This window comes from Hesperophylax consimilis, chromosome 25 (genome assembly GCF_061612785.1).
Source record: "Hesperophylax consimilis isolate HC1 chromosome 25, BYU_Hcon_1.0, whole genome shotgun sequence".
NCBI lineage: Eukaryota > Metazoa > Arthropoda > Insecta > Trichoptera > Limnephilidae > Hesperophylax > Hesperophylax consimilis.
The window spans coordinates 632,906-655,998 of record NC_142860.1 but is presented as its reverse complement, the minus strand read 5'-3'; the positions used below and the strand labels follow the sequence as shown (position 1 = coordinate 655,998).

At 33.4% G+C, this 23,093-nt stretch overlaps 1 protein-coding gene across 1 annotated transcript in view; it reads right to left on the bottom strand.

The window, feature by feature from the left end:
• Positions 1 to 8,191: 8,191 nt before the first annotated feature.
• Positions 8,192 to 23,093, bottom strand: part of LOC149411418 (octopamine receptor beta-1R-like) — a 402,754-nt gene continuing 387,852 nt past the window's right edge. Inside the window, exons 2-3 of the mRNA XM_089646785.1 lie at positions 14,956 to 15,067; positions 8,192 to 8,405 (exon numbers count right to left, since the gene is read on the bottom strand). Of these exons, the coding sequence (XP_089502911.1) occupies positions 8,192 to 8,405; positions 14,956 to 15,067 (326 nt within the window). The remainder of the gene's footprint in view (positions 8,406 to 14,955; positions 15,068 to 23,093) is intronic.

Here is a 23,093-nt window from a genome sequence, read left to right as displayed (position 1 = left end):
AATAATTATTACTATTTGCTATATTATTGTTACTATAACTCCATTATTGGTTGACGCAAAGACGCTCGTAAATACTATTAGTTACAATTGATTTTCCTGCATGTGTTTCTCCCTTTTGAATGATTATTTGAATTATTTATTTGCAAGTTTGGAGTGATTCAATGTGTTGAGCGGCTCTAATCAGAACGTATAACATAAGCAGAACTCATAGTTTATTGCTTTTTAGAGTACTTATTTACTTTTACGTATTTTGCACTAAAAATTAGTGAACGAACTGGAAACATGTGATTTTTTCCAAAGGGACTTATTTGAATTTTACACCTTCAAGGTGTTATTAAATGTAGATTACGGCAACTTCAAGAGAAAAGCAATTCAATTATAATTGATTAGAGAGTTTAAAAAACATTTTTATCAAATTCTTAACGTGCGAAAAATACCATATCAGGAATCTTTGCTCATATCGAAACAGTTTTAATATAATGTTTACAACGATATTATTATATCAAGAAAAGCGAAGAAAAATAATCATGAAACGGACTATTTTATTTTTTGTAGTTTTAAATTAATCAAATATAATAAATATCATGAAGAGTGTATTTATGTAATAGTAACGCCATCACGCACAGGGTGGATATCGAATTAAAACCATCCCTTAGCCATTATTCCAGGTGTTTGAAGTATAATCGATGATATATAAATTAGAACACATATTTACTAAATAAACCAAAAACATTTAAAAAACCCTTCCAAAAGAATCATTTTTGATCCATTTTGAAATTTTCATTTTTGATTGGTGTAGGATGGTTTGCCATAAAGTGAATGAAAACCTTTTAATATGAACCTTAGCACAGGTTCTCCTAGTGATTCACAAAAATAACTTATAGAGATTCTGATTTTTAACATTTTATGTATAACTGAATAATTAAATATTATGAACTATAATCCTGTGCCAGACTTTATTCCGATAGTTAAATCAGCAATGATTAAATTACAGCACTAGCCATAAATCTCCTAGTATTTTACTGTGCAAATGTTCGATCTTTTGTTAATATAGAAAATAAAATGATATTGGCAACATAAACTCCATTTAAATAAAAAAAATGGTCAGGTGAAAAACACGAAAATAAAGCAGAATGTAAAAAAATCAACCCTTAATAAGAATACAGCTTTTTTAACTATACTACATCTATTCAACTTTCGACCTAGTTGTGCCATCTCTTGGACCGGCTAGTGGCAGAAATACGTGTGTGTGCGTGTGTGAATATTTGAATGCCACCAAAAGTTGATACAATGCCTTGTCATCAACAACGAGTTTCAGCTTGATCGGGAATCGGGAAGTGGGTGAATTTCCATTTTCATTTTATCACTCACGAAAGCAAAATCGAAATTAAAATAAATGTATTTACAAAATAAGTTAATTTATGATGACAAATCTTTATAAACACTAAAAAATTAAGGTAAAAAAATATCTATTTCTATCAAAATAATATTAAAACATGATTTGAAAAATATTTTTAACACTTAATTCTCAGTGATAACATAAAAAATGAGCCCGCTTTCTTAAGCAATTTTGTATTTCTCATAATTGTGGACATATTAATTATCTTAGTCAACTTACGAGTAAGACAATATTATATTTCAAAACAGATTTCTTCTTTGAAAATTAACTGATAGTGAAAGTATTAAATTAATCAAATGAGAAAATCGCTAAAATAACAAAGGAAAACAAAACTTTCTTAGTGAAACCCAAGTGTGATTAAAAGTCAGATATCGAGACATCAAGTTTAAATTTTTCGTATTTAAGAATTAATGTTTTTAAGAAAACGACGTTAAGTAATCACAAATTCATTTAAAATATCTGATTTTATGACTTCAAAAACTCCCAATCTTTTGGCCTATTGAAAATTGTACTACATCTGTCAGAAACTACTAAGCCTACTTTTTTCTACTCATTTTTTACACCACAGAGTTTTGTAATGAGGCCATCCAACTGTCTATTTTTTTGTAATGGTCAAATAAAAATATAGTTTAAAAAACCAATATGAAATGAAAAATAAATCTCAAAATAAAGAAAAACATCACTTTCGAATGTTTTGTCGTACCTAGGTGAAGATATTAAATATGTAAATTGAATATTTTTTGCTGAAATTGTTAAAGTCTGGCAAGCCGGGTAGTAAATTACGATGCATTCATACAAGTTCATATCGTAACCTATTTAGGTTTTAATTTTTTTAAATTTAACAGATACCTTAGCAAATTTATTTACCACATTAAAAAAAAACAACACATCAATTAAACATTGAAATTACTTATATACTCATTAGCGGCGTATCTTACTGAAGGCACCTTAACCCGTAAAAGAATGGCATATTCTATGCTCACACCAAGCTCCTATATTTGCAATATTTTATACTAAAACAAAGAAAGGAATTTGTGAAAAATAGGCTAAATGACAAGTATTACATATATTTACAGCAGCGAAAGGAACACTTATTTAAAAAAAATGTATACATTTTTTAATGAGCTGATGTACAAGTTTTTTAACCTCGTTTTGTGTCCATTGCAAAAAGCTTCGGATGGATGTTTATTTTTTTTAAATGACAAACCATCAGTCATTAAGTCTAAGGAATCCCCAGTTAGGTGAATGTTATGAGTTTGAATAGAGAAAAGAAAAAAGAAAGAAAATTAAATCAATTTTAATAAATCGCGATGTTTCTTCTCTCATCTGGATAAGACCAAAAATATCTTTCACTATTTCAATAGCGATGTGTTTATCTATTCAATTTTTTTAACTTTAGACTTCAAAGAATTTTTGAAACCCTTCGTGTCATTTGCTGAGAGAATGTCATTGGACTGCTTGATTGAACATTACAACATATTCAAGAGTTGGGTTTGAAGGCTTTTTCCAATCCAACCCTTCTGGTCTTACTCCATCAGATGTCCTATCTCTATCCAATAATCTCCGATGAATTTCCATTTAAAATGACGCTTCCCTTCAGAACTAGTAACGACTTCTTTAAAAATGACCAGAGACGTTTTGAATCAATCGTACAAGAGATTTAAATGTATTTGTTAATTAAACACCAAAAATAAATCATTATTTTAAATACATGATTTTTTCTTGCCATTCTAAAACAACTTTCGTATAAGAACATAAAATTGCAATATTATAAATCAAAAATAGTTTTTTATACGTTTCACTGTATTGTTTTGTATTGTCTTATTTTTTATTTAAGTTTTTGATTCCTTTGTGAAGAGGGCGACATTTGAAAAATATGTCAGAAATAGTAATAATGCTAAATTTTTACTGCTTCCCTTTCAATATGATATCTGTAAATAAAATCAATTCTATGAAATATTCAACGATTTAAAAAAATCTTCCTTCGATTGCAACATACAAAAGAGTTGATTGAATCAAAAGGATGAACCGAATTTTTGTGACATTGGACAGTAAACTCTTTGTACAAAATTCCATTGAAATTCTCCAACAAAATCGAATTCATAAAAGTCTAACGAATAACTAAACCTTTTCGAATATTATTATTCCAGTAAAAATAACCCTGTCGACAGGGCTTTTATTATTTTCTGCGAAAAATTCTTTGATTTCTGAGAAATACGAGAATTTAATTTTTTTTTCACAAGTTATCAAGTTGAAAAAAAAAACAATTATTGTGTAATATTTTTATGCTGGTAGGTTGACATTAAAGTTATATTTTGTGTTTTGTTGAACTGGTCGTTCATTTTCTATCAAAATATGCTCGTAGTCAATGTAAATCAAAGGTTTTAGCTTAATTAAGCACGGTGAGAAAAAATTATTTTAATTTTTTAATAGAATGTTTTGGGCTTTAAGCTTTAAGTATTCAATACTTCAATACTCTCAATTCTATTCTAGAATATCGCTAAATCACAGGACAAGCAAGTACGTACTCGTGCTATCATAAATAGTATTTTTTAAATAATCATTATTTTACTACAAAAACCTTACAGACTGTTTACTTTAAATATGACTTAATGACCTAATATTGCATATTATTACTTAATAATTACTTACTCGTTTTCACAACATTCTAAGGATTATATTTTTATTTTTATATTACTTTACAAACACAAAAGCATACTATTTCCAATTAATAATCAGGATAGACAACATCATGTCACAAACATTGATTTTTTTTATAAGCCATACAGTTTATTAATGTCTTCAGAAGGCGAAACAACTTTTATGATTACAAAGCAGACATAGCTCATTGATAAATTATTTATTAAAATTAAATAATAATATAATTTAAAATATAATAAAATAATAACTTAAGTACCTGTATACATGACTGCCAGCTGGGAAATCAAAAGATACGCATTCCATTGTACGTTATTAACCTAATTGAATGGCATTGAATTCCTCTACCAAAGGCAAAACTTTAACCGGATATAATAGATTTTGGCAAACAAGCACGGATAATCATGAAAACATTGCGGGACTGCTTTATTTCTCCCCACATGTGGCAATACTAACGCGAATTAATTCGCTGCTATGCGCAAGCAAGCATGAGAAGAGGAATCTTCATTCCTGTTTTAGCGTTCAATTCAACCGCCAGTACTACCACTCTTTCTGCCACCGTCTCCGTGTTAGTATTGCCACATGTCATTGACCGGTCAGTGGTTGAGTGGGCATAGCGCTTGGGTCTCACCCGAGCGTCGCGTGTTCGATTCCTCGGCTGGCTAAGTCCTCCATCACAACACAAGCAACATTTTCGGCTTTCTGTGGTGGTAGTAGGAGATTTTCAAACATTGTTGGGTTATCCGTGACCCGGGAATGTTTGTCTTTCTTTTTAGAAAAAAAAAAAAAAAAAAAAAAATGTGGAGGGAAATAAAGTAGTCCCACAACATCCTGACACTTGGATCTGATCTGATCTGAACTGCTGAGATTTTAGTAATAAAATAAATTACATTTGAAAAATCACTTATTTGTTCCGCAATCAAACCTCTGTACATGGACAAAAGTACAATGATTATTGAATCTGTATAAAATAATGAGGTTACGGTCTGAAATAAAATTATATTAATAAGAGATACGGAACCTTTGACACTCCTGAGATTAAGATATATTTGCAACCCAGTCACAAACACATACGTACTACGTACGTGGTTAAATTTTCTTAACAAACCGTTATTCACAAAATAAACCATCTTAGACCTATGAAAAAGGAAGGACCTTTATTAATTAGGTGAACATAAAATGTGCTACATACCCATGAAAAGTGGGCGGTTGATGGGTTCTTATACAAACACCCACACATCCTTTCCTCCCTTACATTCAGCCACTTCTCGTCATTTTAAATGAGTTCGAAGCTGAATGTGTATTTCACGATTCTGTAATGGATCGAAGCTATTATTCTAACCAAGACTTGGATCAGGCTTATGGCACCTAGTTTCGTCATTAAATATGTACTAGTTGTTTATTTGCATTGCTAAGAGGCTAGAAAACTGTCCTCAGGCTATGCTGATCGTTGTTATTTTTGAAATGAGAATAAATGACTATGGCACGAATTATAAGTAATCCTTTTTTTATTAAAGTTTTTAATCCAATAGGACTGGAGTTTGTTTTTTTTATCCAGTTTATCTACCACATAACATGAGATTTAATTAATTATTGCATTAGAGAAAAATAAAAATTATGAAAAAGGAAAATGAAAAACATGTTACAAGGAAGTCGCCGATTATCGGCAATCATCGTTCATTGAGTGGAGAGCTGAACCACTCGGATGCAGCCACGACATTGACTTGTCGACTTGCGAGACGAGGAATGAATTCAGCCCAGACAACATTGTATGCATTTACACACATGTGGTATTATATAATATCATATACTGAAGGCAAAACCATAGTTAAAATATAATTAATTTTTGTTGGTGGTTACGATTTATTTTTCAAATGTGTTTTGATGATGATATCGTCAATACAAACGCATGTTAGCAAAAACCAAAATTTATTTAACAAAATCAAAAAATATCTATCAAAAAAATAACCAAAACCTGTGTTTGAACTTAATACGATCTTATTTTCAGTGTTGCGACAATATTGAGTAAGGTTTATACAAAGTGTTAAGGTTTTTTTTAATATTTACGATATATCAATAGATATTAATGAAAAACTGGCCAATCTAGAAAATATAAATTGAGATGTAAGATGCTTTGTTCTTCTTACCTCGGTAGAATGAAAATGTGAAGTATAGAGCGAAATATTGGAGGAAATATAACATTAGATGCTTATATATTGCTTATCTGAAACTACTGATTTAAAAGTTTAGTAACTCGTTTTCTACATTTAAGGGTTGGTGGGGTTACATAAGATTATCTGGAAACCTTTTAAATTTAGAGAGCTGTAGTTAATTACAGGTTTGTAATCGAAAACAATTAAAATTTATATTTTCTCTTTAAAACCTACTTAATTTCCTTTCTATCCCCACTTACACCCTCCTGTAGCTGTACTTATCTCATTCTACTCAACTTTCCCATTATCTGATGTAATAATTTTTTTTTCATATGGTAAAGAAGATCACAAGAAATGACTTATAGGAGTGTTTCCTGATCCAAAAGTCAGACCATTCATTGATAAAATTTTAAATACGGTTCCACGTTTCATCATCATTATGAAATCTGAATTTTGATCAATTGGGATGGCGAAAAATGTTATCAGGCAAGTCTTAGAGAGACAGAGCTAAATTGGGGTACTAATTCAGTGTTGAACTTGTTTTCCAACCAAATTTACATGGAGGGCAATTTTAGTGTGTATTATCTATTCAGTATTTTTATGTAATCTAGATAAAATAAGCAAGGCAAATACAATTTTTTTTTTCTTCTTTACCTAAGACAAATGACAATGAACATCAAATTAGAAGCTTTTTGCTTACACCTCCAGTTTAAAGAGGATATTTAGATTTGTGCTAATTTGTTACGTATTTATTACATCTATCAAATTTATGTGAATTCGGTACGACATTTACATAACAGTGATGTGCGGTCACATTCAATAATAATTGTTATATTATACAATTTATCTACACCTAAAACAAATAATAAAAAAGCAGCATTCTCACTATCTTGTGACAATTTGCAAGTATGTATCTTCAAAAGCCCGAAAATTGGTAAATCTACGACTGCTTAGTGACGCTGAATTGTTTTATCGCTTTTTTGGCTCCAACCAATACGGAGGCTAGGATTCAAATTTTATTCAATGTGCTATAATTGCGTAATGTGTAAGATTATATCTATCGACACATGGGCAAGATTATAATGGTCATAATTTAGGCAGGTATGTGCTTAGGTAAATTAACGCTCCGTTTGCTGAACCAAAAAGATAGGTATTCGCAAATGTGACTTACGGAAGAATTGATTGTGATGCTCGATGAGATGTTATTTTAGCAGCGCTTGTATGGTGGAGGAATTCACAGACACTCGTATAAGATTGAACTAATTATAACTCCGGCTAAAAATTGACTTGAAACATCGGTTGTTTTCTCGGTACGGTGTTTTTGTCAAACTGTCAAAGATTAGCTGACGTTTTTGTTACTGCGAGGGTGGCTCGATTCAACTCAAAGCCACACTGCGCAGATTCAAACCAGTAAAATTTGAATTCTAGCCTCCTTATTGGTTGGAGCTAAAAAGCGTTAAAACAACTGAGCGTCACGAAACAACGACTATACTAGTAAAATCCGTGTATCTAAAGAAATGGTCGTCTAAAAGTCCAAAATGTCTAGCTTAAGTTGGGTTAGGTTATGTTAGTTGGTTAAAAAGCTGATAAAAGCTTCAACTTCAAAAATATACACAATCATTTCACACACCTTAGATAAAACCACTTTTAGGGCTAAATTCATTAGTGATACAATTTGATTTCAGTAACATGATAAAATATTTGATGACTCACATAATTTTACTGGCCAGTCACCTTAAGTCATGCGTATGTGAATCTGTTACAACGAACAGCACGCCATATCAACACATCTAAGATTTGCTAAATTTTCTGGCAAACATTTACATTAATTCAAATTATTTTGGTTCAAAGTCTTTTATTATAGACCACATGCCATAGATGTCACCGGAGATGTGGAAAAAAAACATTGTATTCAACACAAAGAAAAATTGAAACTTCATTTTTATTATTGCTACGACTTTGGCTTTGTGTTTTCATCCCCTCACACATACTGCGACGAGGGGGACGTTTTCCAGCACTGCAAACAGGGGAAGGCGCACTGGAGGGTATTCTTGAAAGCCTCCCTGAAGTCGCGGTTGAAATAGGCGTAGATCAGCGGGTTGAGCGCCGAGTTGAAGTAGCCGATCCAGAACAGCATTCCTACCACCACGTCAGGACAGTGGCAGGCGTCGCCGCATAGGGATGTTATAACGTACCTGGAAAAAGGAGATGATTAGATAAAACGATTTAAGCAAACAAAAATTATTACAGATTTTTTCACATAATCTGAAAAATTCATGAAATTTCAAAATCAATTTTCATTTTCTTTGATAGTTCTATTCAAGTTCTGTTATTGTATCATTATGTGCCAGTTTCTTTACAATAATTACAGAACTTGGATAGAATCCTCACAGAACTTAACTTTGAAATATGATGAACTGTTTAAATTTTGTGAAACAACCCATCATTAGATATTCGGCGAAATATCGCTTCTAAATTGCAGACACACGTAGATAGTATATTGACTAGCAGTACGTTGGTACAATTTCGTACCGAAGTGGTTTGCTCTATACTAAAGGTCGCGGGATGTTTACTAAACCTTTACCATTTTAATCAAGGTGAGCTTTTGTTTGTACAAACTTAACCTAACCTAACCAATAGACTGCATTATACCAGACTTTATCTCACCTTACTAATTTGACTAGACTTTACTGTCAAAATTGATCTCATTAATCAAATAATGTATCCGACTGAAATGGCTTTACAAATGATTTTTCACAATCAAAGGCTACTGTACTTTTAATGGCTTCCATGGTCGAGGGGTAAGGCAATTAATGTTATTTCAAAAAGTACTCATTAAAAAAGGATATATTATATTTTCGGCACGTTCCAGAGTGGAAGGTACTCTCAGTATCGCCCTGGTGTAAGACCGCCATTCAGAATTGAAACGGTGCTTGAAATGGATTTGGCCGTGTTTGGTGACCAGATCTGAATAGCCAGGTACTTCCCCGACCTTTTCTCCATCTCTTTCCCGTTCCCACTACCTACAGCCTCACAATATACTCTGATTGGAGATACCATAGTCTCCCTGTTCCCAGACAGTTGGGATCAGTTGACTCTTGTGTGGTTTGTTTCTTTTGGGACAGGTATTTCAAGTTTTAAATCTAAGTAAGCACTTTAATTAAAGTTTTGATACAGAATAAATTTTAAAACTATCTCACTCCAGCAATACTTAAACCAGTGCAAGTTATCATTTGCATTTATGGAATGTATAAATATAATTAACTTACAAATAGTAACTAACTGAATACCAATACAAAAAAAAACAAAACACAGTAAATTACTAGTAACGAAAATAGGACAATGCGTCTGATAAGACACTTCATTAATATTATTTTTAAAAAAAACGATCAACTGAGGTCCTTGACTTGTGTAAATATTTTTTATCTCCCCGAACGTTCTACTTGTGTGATATTTTATTTGTGTGATATTTTATACGTGTGATATTTTATATGATTGATATTTTATACGTGTGATATTTTATATGTGTGATATTTTATGTGTGTGATATTTTATATGTGTTATATTTTATATGTGTGATATTTTTATTTACTTCCCCTCCTAATTAACTGCTTCAAAAAATCCCTCAGGGTCTATGTCATCTTCTAGGATTCTGTGTGGAGGGTTTTTTACGGAAATGAAGGAGAGAAGGTTCTGGGAAGGACAAGGGTAGAGAGGTGGTTAGGAAACTGGTAGTCAATATGTCAAAGAGTGACAGAAGTATGAATCGAGAGATTCCGGCTGGAGAGATGAATAGATCTCCCTCCCTGGTGGGAAGACGCATCCACTTGACAAACCTTACCCCATGAACACGATCGCCCCTGCTAGACACCAAACGTGGTAAACCACCATGTCAGAGATGTTGGTTGTCCAATTGATGGTCCCGGAGCGGCGCGGGCGGTTCTCGCACCCGCCTTCCAAAATGATGATTCGATTTACGCTTTATTTGGTACTAGACTATTCAAACATTTCGAACGCCGCCAAACCAATTATTTTACAAAAAATCTTCTTTTAAGCGATCAAATCTTTTAACCAAACACTACCGACTGAAATTTACTGTAAGGCTTTTAATTTAAAAAAAATGATTTAAAAGAACACTCCCTAAAACCGTTCTAAACGGAAGGAATCGTCTTCAGGAAATACTAATTCTTTCGATTATAATTTTATCTCCTTACAGATTCAATAAATTTAATAATTTATTCTTTGGAGAATACGGTCTAGTCTGAATAAAACATTTTCTTAAGGAAAAAATGATTACAGAAAAAACTGTCTACACTGAACAGATAGTTCATGGAGGTGTTACGTACACAAATTTGAAAGAAAACGGATGTCACCAAAATTTTAAAAGACCTGCAAGACAGGTCATAGAAATTGTTTATCTTCTGAAGAAAAAAAATGGCTTTAGACAAATTTGGTGACCAGATCTGAATAGCTAGGAACTCTACTACTTTTCTATTTCGCTTCTCCTTCCCATCCCCACTCACTTAACAAGAAAAACTGTTTAAATGTAAACTGTCCATTTCCCGAAAATAAATAAAAAATAATTAAAAATGGGGACGCCATAGTCTCACTGGCTCCAGAAGATTGTGAGCAGTTGGGACTCTTTTGCTATTCCACATTTAAAAAAAAAATCCAGTTAATTTTCAAATAAGAACCAGATTTGAATTTTATGATTTGACTTTGGCTTGAAACGGTTAGGAGCAGTTGGGACTCTTGTGCAGTATTCTTATGAAAAAGTAAGAAAAAATTGAGCTTATTTCAGGCGTACGGACCCACCCACTTCACACTTATATAGATTTTTTTTCTGCGGTGTCCATGTTAAACTTTTGATTGGTTTATTGTTTTAATTCTTAACTACGTTTGATGAATAAATGTACACGAAAATTAAAACATAATCGGTTATACGAGTACAAACCACAAAGATGGAATATTTTCTGCACAAAATATAAAAAAGGAACCTCGTATTCTTTTTAATAGGGTGCAACCCTTTGGTCATGAACAAAGTTCAATCGGAGATTAAAAAAGAGGGTACAAAGAGTTCTCGGATAGTCATGAAAAAATCTGGTCTTTTCCAAATGACATTATTTTTTTTCTCTATCTAAATGATCTTCATCAAATTAGGCGATACATCAAAACGTCTATGGCTAAAGATAATTATGTCATACGTAACTTAAACTTATTTTAAATGAAAATCACTATTTCTAAAGAAACTGTTAGTTTTGTGTAAAAAACAAAATCTTTATAACTTATTTTTATAATAAAAACCATATACAATAATATTTTTTTTTATAAAAACTCTAGCTAATCATGTTTTGCATGAACTGTTTCGTAACACAGAAAGTACGAGGCGTATCCAGAAAGTAAGTGTACTGAATTTTTGTAGGTTACAAATTTTTTTATTGAAACAAAAATTACATGGTTACCGTAGTACATATGTAAGCTATTTTTAGACATAGTCGCCATTCCTCTCAATGCAGGTATGAAGCGGGGTATCGATTTTTGATGCCTTCATCGAAGAAGTTTCCCGCCAATCCCTTCGTCCACTTCTCCACCTCCTCTTTTACCTCCCCATCGGTTGAAAACCTTTTTCCACCCATGTACAGCTTCAGGGAGGTGAAGAGATAATAATCTGAAGGATCTTGGTCAGGGGAATGCACGAGGTGGTTTAGGACATCCCATTTAAACGAGGCAAGCAGTTCCTTCGTGACGTTGGCCGTGTGTAGTCTGGCATTGTCGTGCAGCAGGCTGACTCCCTTTGTCAGCATGCCTCTCCTCTTGTTTTGAATCGCCTTCAGCAATTTTTTTATGGTCTTACAGTATTTTGCAGAGTTGATGGTCTCCCCTTGAGGCAGCTTTTCATTCAAAATTATGCCTTGACTGTCCCAAAACACGGATGCCATGATTTTCTTGGCTGAAATTGTGGTTTTGAACTTTTTGACGGGGGGTGAAGAGATGAAAACCGTTTTTAAACTCGCGATACTACTTGTACACACTCGTACGATTTATAGCTGTATCACCATATGCAGTTTTCACTTCATTGATAGAGATGGCAAAATTTCGTTTTAACTAATAACGCGAAAAAATATTTTTGTTTCGAAAATAGGGCATTTATAAGTTTTCTTTGCGTTTCAAGGCATTTGAAAGTGTTTTCAGTGATTTCTATTTTGCGAATTAACGCGAAAACGTGATTTTGGCTGTATTTCAACTAAATTATTCTATTTAGCGAAATAGGCGCGAATTTCCCGAAAATACCGGGTGTTAAAATAATATGTGAGAATTTCAAAAAATCGATATTTACATTACGATTTTTTATAATTTTGTTACTATTTTATGTGTAAATATTTAATATTTTTGTACTGTAGGCTAAAATTGCTTTTTGACACTACACAAATAGTGCGAAATAAATTACGCCTATTGATGTTAATCGCAATCTGCATTTGTTGTGTTTGTGTTCGACCCGTACTTAGAGTTTCCTTCCTTATTCCTTAAATATTAAAATTAATTATTTATAATCTTTCACATGGAAATACTTGCAAATGAAGGTTAAACATATATTTTACCAAAAATACTTAAAATATGCGCTAAAAACATTCAGAAAATACATTTTTTTCTATTTTGCTACAAAACGCTAAATTATGCCTCAAAATGCTATAAAACGCTAAATTTCCAATTGTTAATGCTAAAAAATCTGAAAATTAATGCTAAATTTTGCCATCTCTACTCATTGATGATATGTATTTCGCACTTGGCGGGAGATTGGATTGACATTTTTCACGAAACTTGTTGTCGCGTCGACACTTCTGAACGTACTGACCTTTAACCTGTCTCGTTGCCGAGGGGAAGAGTCAGGCTACACGTAAGTGTAGCCAACATGTCGAAAATAAAATTCATTTGGTCGTGAGAGCCTCAGTACACTTACTTTCTGGATACGCCTCGTATAATATAACGCGCAAAGATTTTTTGAAAATATGGCATCATTTCCTGCCCGCTCTTGGGCAAAATCATTATTTATTATATAGGATCATTTCGGGCCCGCACTTGGCAATATCATTATTTATAATATTAGATCATTTCGGACCCGCGCTTAGCAATATCATTATTTATGATATTGGAACATTTTGGGCCTGCCCTTGGGCAATATCATTCTTTATAATATGGGATCATTTCGGGCCAGCCCTTGGGCAATATCATTATTTATAATATGGGATAATTTCGGGCTCGCCCTTGGGCAATATCATTCTCTATTGGGATCATTTGGGGCCCGCCCTTGGGCAATATGATTCTTTATAATATGGGATCATTTTGGGCCAGGCCTAGGGTGATATCATTCTTTATAATATGGGATCATTTCGGGGCCCCAATTAGGCAATATCATTCGTCATAACATGGGATCATTTCGGGCCCAGTCTTGGGCTATATCATTCTATTCGGACGGGTATTTTTTAAGCAAAGAATTTGAATGTAATACTGTTTTAAGTGTGGAAAAAATATAATACTAGGCAAGGTTTTTCATGCATAACATAAATTATAGCAAATTATTATAAAAAAATATTCGCCTGAAAAACCCATGCAAATTGAAAAAATCTACCGGGTAAAAATAAATGCCACCGACGGGTATTGAACCCACAGCCTTCTGATGGTCAGCTGCTCTAAACCAGTTTGCTACGTAGGCTTATTGCAGACCCGCCAAATAATTCAATATTTACTACTATTTCATTCAACAATTATTGGATAAAATGTAATAGGAAATAATATTATAGGAGATTGTTTCAAAATGTAGGGATATTTCAGGTAAACAATTATTGCCTAAAACAATTTAATATTTTTTTACAAATTATAAGTTTTCAAAACACTTAAAATCGTGCAAGCAAATTTCTTGAATTCCGCAAAAAAGTTCTGACCACGTTTTAGAAAGTGATTCTCCGGTCCTTCGTCATAATTTTTTTTTTTTTTTTTTTTTTTTTTATTATTTTAATATACATCATATGGGTTACATAAATACATACATATTTTGCAAGATATAATATTAAGGTTCATAATATTGGTCATGTATACCTTATCAGAAAAGAGGAGCTCTTGTGCCTGATAAGGGAGCCACGATTCTTACTTAGATTCATAATTCATAATGAGATATAATAATAATAATATAATAATATATATTATATAATAGTTTTTTTGGAAAAAAAGTTTGATTTTATTTATTTGTTCTTGTTGGTTCATAATACAGCGCAATTCGGAAGGGAGATTATTGTAGTTTTTTATGGCTTGGTAAATATAATGGTTTTGCATTTGAGTTGTTTTAAAGATTGGCGTAATAAATTGATTTCCATTTCTCATGAGTTTGTAAAATTCTTGATATTCTGTGTTATTTTTTTCTTTACACATTTTTATAATGGAAGTTTGCTTAAATATATCATCAATATTTGGTACTGGAAACAATTTAAAAAGCAATTTTGTTGGGAAAGTAGAGTTTTTTTTAAGTATTACTTTTATAATAATTTTTTGCGAGACTTTTACTGAGTTTAGGTTGTTTTTATAAGATCCTCCCCAACCTATGATTCCGTAAATAAGCATAATACAAGCAACATTTTCCGCTTTCTGTGGTGGTATTAGGAGATTTTCAATTTTTTTATAGGTTATTCGTAACCTAAGAACGTTTTCTAGATTTTTAACATATTTTTAATTTGAATGAAAGAACTATCTTACCACAGAAAGAAAGGTAGCCAACATATCAAAAACACCCCCATGATGATCCCGAGAGTCCTGGCTGCCTTATGTTCTGCTCTCCAACTCTTGGCTTGCTGGCGAATACTGGTCCCTGAAACAATACAATAAAAAATCTTACTAAAAATAATCTGTTTTTTAGTTCCATCATAAAATAATTCAGTGATAAAAGACCATTCAAGAAATATGAGGAAAACGAACAAACATTGAGCAGACAAATAAAGACCTGGAGAAATATCATCCCTCAAACCTGAACCCGACATCCCTGCTTAGTCATTCTTTATGTTTGATGACTTAAGACGGATGCCTGAATTCATTTGATGAGTTTAAAATTAAACAATAACTTAGTAAACATCATTTATAGGTAAATACTTAATGCCGACCGGGTTTCGGTACAACCGTAGCTTTATCAGGGCAGTATAATACTAAACTTCTAAAATCTAAATTAACATGTGTTGATATCACGGTGAGTGGACTGTCTGAGCTACAGTGGAAGAGGTAGGGATAGGTGGAAGATTGAGAGGCGAGTGCTCTTTGTCAATAGGGAACAATCTGAGTAGAGGACTTTTATTTAGGTTTATTTAGTTGTTGATGACTTTGCTATTGATGTTTTTGGCTTTCCTTAACTCTAGCGCCTCTAAGTTATCCAACCTAAGACCTATTCCGTTTTTATGTAATAGACTGACGCAAGTATTTTTGTCAAACGTATGGTTGATTGCTATGAGATGATTTGCAAATTCGGGGAACCCATTACTGTTTAAGCATCTTAGGTGTTCTTTGACTCGCGTGTTGATATTACAGGCTGTTTTGCCTATGTAAAACGCGGGACAGTCACTACATTGCAGTGAGTAAATACCTGAGTGATTTAACCGATGTTCTTTGTCCTTAACGTTCATCAAAAATTTACCTATACTATTGTTAGTGTAAAAAGCTGGTTTCATATCTGGTGGGAGGTTTTTTATGCTTTTTTGAGAGAGATTATTGATTTACAAAATTCTACGCCATTGTTGAGGTTGATTATTATTAGTCGAAGTATTATTATTATGAAGGAAGCTGTTAAATATAAATTTACTTGTCGATAATCTTTTAAATTTTTGATTTAGGATGTTATTGACCATATTTACATTACAGCCATTATTAATCGTGATTTGTTTAATCGTTGCTTATTCTAATAAAAAGTTGGAATTTGATAACGGGACGGTAACTAATCTATGAATCATGGAATGGAAAGCTGAATTTTTGTGGGAGATGGGATGGTTAGATGAATTATTAATAGTTGTATCAGTGTAAGTGGGTTTACGATAAATTTTAAATTCTATTTTACTGTTAATGATTGATAGAGTAAGATTTAAAAAGTTTAAGCTGTAATTAGTTCCTATTTCTATTGTGAATTTAATTTTTTTATGAAAAGAGTTTATAAGTTTTAGGAAGGAATCAAATTGGCGCTCAGTACCTGTCCAAATACAGAAAACATCATCGACATATCTCTTCCACAATAACCCATTCTTTAATAATGGCGATTTACAGTTAAAAATGTTATTCTCTAGATTTTCCATAAATATATGTTTGTAATCGTTTGTTAGCCCATCAACTGCGTAACAGGCGAGATCGTGAGAGACTGGTTGAGGGAGACTTTTTGACATATCAAGCATGACTATATCAGAACATCGCTTTGCACCGCAGTGTGAGGGATGGATTCATACGTCCGTCACTCCTGGATACACTGATCCCCAGGTTTCTACCGACACCTTCGCCATTTTCCCTTCCCAAACTTCTTTTTCACCCTTCCTCAAAAGGCCAACAGAGGAATAATTTTTCTTAGAGCCTCCTGTGTGGAGCTAATGTGTTACATATAAGATTTGTAACAAAGGTGTGTGCATCACTTTACTTACATCGCATCTATGGTCTTGGTCTGTGGGACCTTTAATTATCTACACATTTTTATATATAATTCAAATTGACAGCCCTGGAATTTTGATTTTGAGAGTTTACAAACCTGAGGGAGCAAGAATCTGTGATTTGCATTGTAAGCAGTGGCCATTCTTTGATTACCAGCCCAAAGCAGCGGGCATTCCTCTTGGCTGAGGTTCGACGAACACATTTGCCAATTTTTGTGAGCATCATGATTGATGACTGATAAAATCGGATGGCATCTGCCGACCTGGATTAGTTGAGTGGGATCCTTTTGGAGACCAGCAGCGTGAGGATGTTTTGCATTGGACTACAGCGTTATTTTTTGGATAAATTGTAGACTGGGACAGTTGCTGTGAAGAACCGGAATCTACTGATTCGCATCAGGAACAAACTGGTATCACACCTTTATTTTACCTATGCAAGCCCTTTGCCAGACAGATTTAATAGTAGGATGCTAATTAATTTCGTTTTTATTATGTTTTTTTGGTGGTAATATATTTTAGTTTTCTTAAATATTTTTATTTCTAGGTAATAAGCCCATCCTTACTTTTATTTATCGCCACTTAATCCCACGGTAGCAAATGTTAAAATAGTCACGAAACATGGCTCACCACGTAGGATGACCTATGACAGAGGTGTTGGTTGTCATAAGTGGTTCCTGGGGCGACGGTACTCATCCTTACCTCCCAAATGGTTTCCGTTTTAGGTACGGTAATGAGAATTCAAATAATCATCCTATCAATTCTTTTTAACAAACAGGGATCATAAAATAAATTTGAATATAAATAAAATCAGACACGAAATACTTACATAATTCTAAAATCTTTTTTACCATTTTTCCAATTAAATTTGTTGATTTATGCGTATTTTCTGACAGTCATTTCGTTCACTGTCATATAAATCATAATTAAGTTTCCCTTTTACAACAACAGGGCGCCAAGGGACGTTAACACGTTACCCATAAACCTTTTTCCGACATTGTTTTGCGACATTGGAAATTTTTCCTAGAGTTTAGAATTTCTCGATTTATTTATTTTTTCAGAAGAAATACGACGTCCTATTAATATTGTTAAAATGACTGATGATTGAAGTTTTTGGCAATCATTTTGTGGATAAAACTTTAGATATTTTCAAAATAATAATGTCTGCCGGTGGTGATGTGGATATTATTACTGAGTCGAATAATTATCGATATCGACAATCAACGTATGACGTAGTGTATTCTTTATTTATACCGGTATTCTACATGTACATGTACAATGTACACACGTATATGTTGCTGGATTCTCACTCCATGGGGCGCTGCTGGTTTAAATCCGGCTCGAAAGACCAAATGTTGTAAAATGTGGGTTTAGAGTCTCCAAATGTTGTAAAACTTTGATTGAGAAATTGTCATTTTGGAGGCTGATATGGGTACCGTTGCTCCGGAAAATCATTTATTGTATAACCAACACCCCTGTCATATGTCATTACAAATGGTTTGCTATATTTGGTGACTTAGTGACCCAAATTCATGGGGTGCCTAGCGGCTGATCCGTTTGCCCACCTACTGCGTGGAGAGACTGTTTACTTCCTTCCGTCCTTTCCCTAAAAAAACTATCCACACAGCATCCCCACAGATTAAATGGGAAATTATTTTCTTAAGCGCCTCCGGTGTAGGTAAGATGTATCTATATAAGTAACCAATTTCAAAAAAAGGTCCAATTCAAATCACTTAAAATCAAATAAAATAACTAAACATAGATTTCTTTTTACTGTCTAGTAAAAAATGTCAGGACTAACGATTGTTTGAAGAAGAGAAAGAAAATAAAACAACAATCATTACAGAAAATGAAACGTATTTTCAAAATTCCGTGGAAATGTTCGCCGTCCAGTTAAATTTTCATGTCAGTTAAAAGGTATTGGTCTCAATTAGTATCAATCAACTGTCTCAGTAAAGCTTTTACAAGGACATCCTTTTGATTCTTAAAAAAAATTAAGGAATCTTTTACGCCGTTCTTAATGTCTTGTAACAAACATACGTTTTACTTATAATGTACATAACGAGTAGTTATGTAGACAGTAGACCTCGCGTCCAAAAAAGTATGTTTCTAATTATATCTTATTAAAGCAAAACCAAAATATCTCTAAAATCCTAAAATTTTATTAGTAGGTATTTAAAAACCAATCCGCTTAGTTATAAATAATATGGTTCCATGAAAATTCAATACGGTGACAATTCAACACACTTTTAAAAAGTGATATAAAGTCATTAGAAACGATGAAAAAAAAATAACCTAACCTAACCTACTTAACCCAATTAATAAAGTTTTTGTTTCATCACTTTCCATGACTTTATATAACTTTTTAAGGATGTGATGAATGATAATGTGATGAATTATCATTGTGATGGTATTATTTGCGGTCACCAAATAACATATCGGTACAAAATATATTTATAACCGCAATCTCACCAAATAAGAAACTGGTTCTTGTGCTGGTTCTTGGTGAGCGATTAACACTAATTATAAGGTAAATAGAATAACATTATGCAAAAGGAAAATATATATAATAGCAACAATTGAAATTTCTCTGGTCATCTATATGTGCAGGTTTACATATATAGAATTTTGTTACATACTAAATATTGAGCAAGTAAGAATTAATTAATTAATAAATTTAAACATATTTATGGGTGTGATTTTATATAACTTTTTTTTTTAGGAGTGAATTTGAACTAGAACCATTTTTGATTAAGTACTTATTAAATAACTTAACTGAATAAGTATCAATTAAGTAATTAACGATAAAGTATTTTCCGAATTAGTCCAATCGCTAAGTTATATTATTATTTCATTATTATTATTAGAAAATGTATTTATACCATAAGGTCGTAAGAGTAGTATAGCGCCCTTCGTGGCAGCAGGACGCGTCCTAACGCGTCCTACAACCGCTTTGTATTTTTTTAGTATTTTCAAGGGAAATGAGGCAACATCCCTTCGAAATTATTTGTGAAATCAATCAATCAACATTTGAACTTAAATAAAAATAAACTTTATAATTATTAGAACTTTATAATATGTGATTTGAGTGCAGTGTTTTAAAGGTGAATAATCGGACATTTGCTCAAAAATATTGGACATTCGAAACGAACGGCGATCGGTAAATGAACTCTAGAGGTTTTCAACGTAATTCCGGAAACTGGGGAAGTTTGGACCGTGGCAAGTTTTTTTTCTAAGCCCAGGGTAATTTATTAACTGTCGATTTTTATTGAAGGGCAGAATGCACCACTTTAACAATTACCAGGAACAGGATTACATGGAGATAAATGATGGACAGCGGTGCTGCCAGGGTCTCTTATCCATGTGAGGTGTCAGCGCTTTATTATTAGCAGCAGATATATACCTGGACGCTGTTGTTGGACGCGGTGGACTCTCTTGCTGCAGCAGCTGGTCCAGTTCCTTCACCACCTAGGATTCTTGCTGCAAAGTCTCCATCTTTTATCTTCGTAGAACGTCACAGCGGTGCTGCCAAGGTCTGGTATCTGTGAGAGGATAGTGTGTCAGCGCTTTATTAGCAGCAGACACATGCCTGAACGGATGACGAACCTCGTGCTGGCACTGTTGGTGGACGCGGTGGACTCTTCCGCTGCAGCAGCTGGACCAGTTTCTTCACCACCTAGGATTCTTGCTGCAGAGTCTCCATCTTCTATCTTCGTGTCAACTGTTACTATACTTCATTTTACTTAACTTAACTTCACTCTATTTTTGTAATATTTATATTTTTTGTAATACCTGCATCAACTGTAAAGCGCCCCTGAGGTGATATCTCACAAAAGCGGCGCTATACAAATTATCCAATAAATAAGGTCACCGTATCTTGGCACTAAAATTATATAGGTAGTTATAATTAGATGATTCAATTTATATCGTCACCTTGATTGGACATGGTTTTAAAAGTTACATTTTTCAAAAATCACCTTTTAATGCAAAACCATTCCATCTTTTTATTTCCATATCCAAAAAAAAATTCAGATCCATCTGAGTTGTTTTTCAGAAAAAAGCTTTACAAGGTTCTAACACCACATACAACCTTTTGCAATCGCCGTTTTTTTTGTATCTGACAGTTGATCGTTTTTACAAAGCGCAGCGTAGTTCATCAGTTTGAATGGATATGGTTCTAACTATGGCTTACTGCGTTTTGTTTGTGTCAATATTTGCAAAGATGAACTCTCGTAATCTACTGTGTATTTTTGTTTCTATTTTTAAGGAAAATATTTAAAGATGACGTGGTTTTGTCTTGATATGGCATTAGAACCTTTTAAATTAATTATTATGTCCTAACTGTAGTTTTATCTGCATGTTTAGGTACGTTCCAAAATGACAAATAATGTAAGTACTTCCTATTTAAATATTCATTCAAACTAAAAATCAGAGATTGTTAAATAAATAAAAAGAAATCGTATTTGCAAGCTTTGACACTTAATACCTCAGACCAAGGTGTAGTGAAGTTAAAACCCTGTCCAACCAAGGTGACAAAATGGCGCAGTGCTTAAGTATATATGTTTTTCTTATGAAACTTGTTAATAAATGGAGCACAAACCTATGAATAATGTAGCAAAAACCAAAATAATATGCAAACACTAAAAGCCAAATTAGGAACTTTATGGGAGCACAAGGCACTTTCATAAAGAATAAGGTTCAATGAAAAAATTGAGAAAACAAACAAGTTTCGATTTTAAAATGTTTTTTTTTTCGATTTAACTTTTAAATAAAACAGCGAAACCTCTCGTTATATTGAAATGCGTAAAGCGTCAGCTACACTACTCGCTTCGACGCTTCGACGAAGTCCTCGACGAAGTTAGCCGAAGTTCGAAGTGCGTGCCTACACACTCGTGCAACTTCGCGAGTAACTCAGTCCAGGGGCTCTATTCCTGAATCGAGGGCGCTCGTAATCGCCGTCGAAAGTACGTACGTTGGTCGTCGTTGCTATTCCCGAAATTGGTCGAAGGTACATACTTCGACGCCAAACGAAAAAGTCATTCCACACAACAACTATTGGGTATAACCAGTAGAAACAGGGCAGCGAGTGGTAGGTTGTTGGCGTTTCTATGGAATTGGCTGTCAAAATTTAGTCTAGCTGACAATTTTTGTTTTGCCGCGCGGATTCCGCAAATGTAAAAGTGGGTGAAAATTTCCCACTTACTAAGTCTTTATCGGAGCTTAAAAGCTCAATTAAGAGTTGCTTTTGGCAATTTGTAATATGTCCCGCAGCCATTTCTGTTTTGAATAACGAATAACTGTTGTCTGTTTAACAGTCACACCATAGAAATCCCAAAAACATCAGGAACATAGACAATATTCACAGGGGTGCCAATATAATCATCTCTTCTACCAACTTCGACCATTCGACGCTCAAGAATACGTAAAATTGAAACATTCGAAAAAGTTAGTCGCGACGACTAGTAGTTTTTCACTCGAAGACGGCGCACTCCAGAATTGCAGGCCAGTCCTTTGACTCGGGCGCATTTACCGACAACAATCGGAAGTCGGGCGAAGCGAAGCGAAGTTGCCCGAAGCGAAGTGAAGTTCGTGCCCACACTATCGTATTCGGTCAACTTCGATCAACTTCGCGAGTAGTGTAGCTGGGCTTTCAAAGGAGGTATTATAATTGTTGTTCGGTTTTTTTAAACAAAACTGAAAATGTATTTTGTAGGTAGCAATAACTTTGTGAATTGATGCTGTTTAAATTGAAATCAAATAAGTTTTTGAATTTAAAACAATAATAATAATAACGAGATTATATTGAATTGTGGGGAGGTTTGTGCAATCCTACACATTCTAAAAAAATTTACAATAATAAAGCAATAATATACGATAATAATATCTACAGAAAAATACGGGAAAGCATCAACAACACTCTGAACTTCTGGCAGGATTCCATGATAATGACATTTTTGGAGTTGTTTGTACTCTCCGTTAAGGGGGGGCTAGGGTTTTAAAATTATTTTTTTTGCATTTTTTTAAATTTCTTAACATTTCACATGTGACACATCTTCGGATCTACCGAAACTGCCCTGATGATGGACACTGCAACGCTGTTCGAAACGCCGGCCAAAGAAGGAGTTAGCGCAACACGGCATAACACCCCAAAAACAAACAACAAAAAAGTGTCTAATAATTTTTCTTTTTCATCAATATTCTATTTATTACTTGAGTTTCTTAACA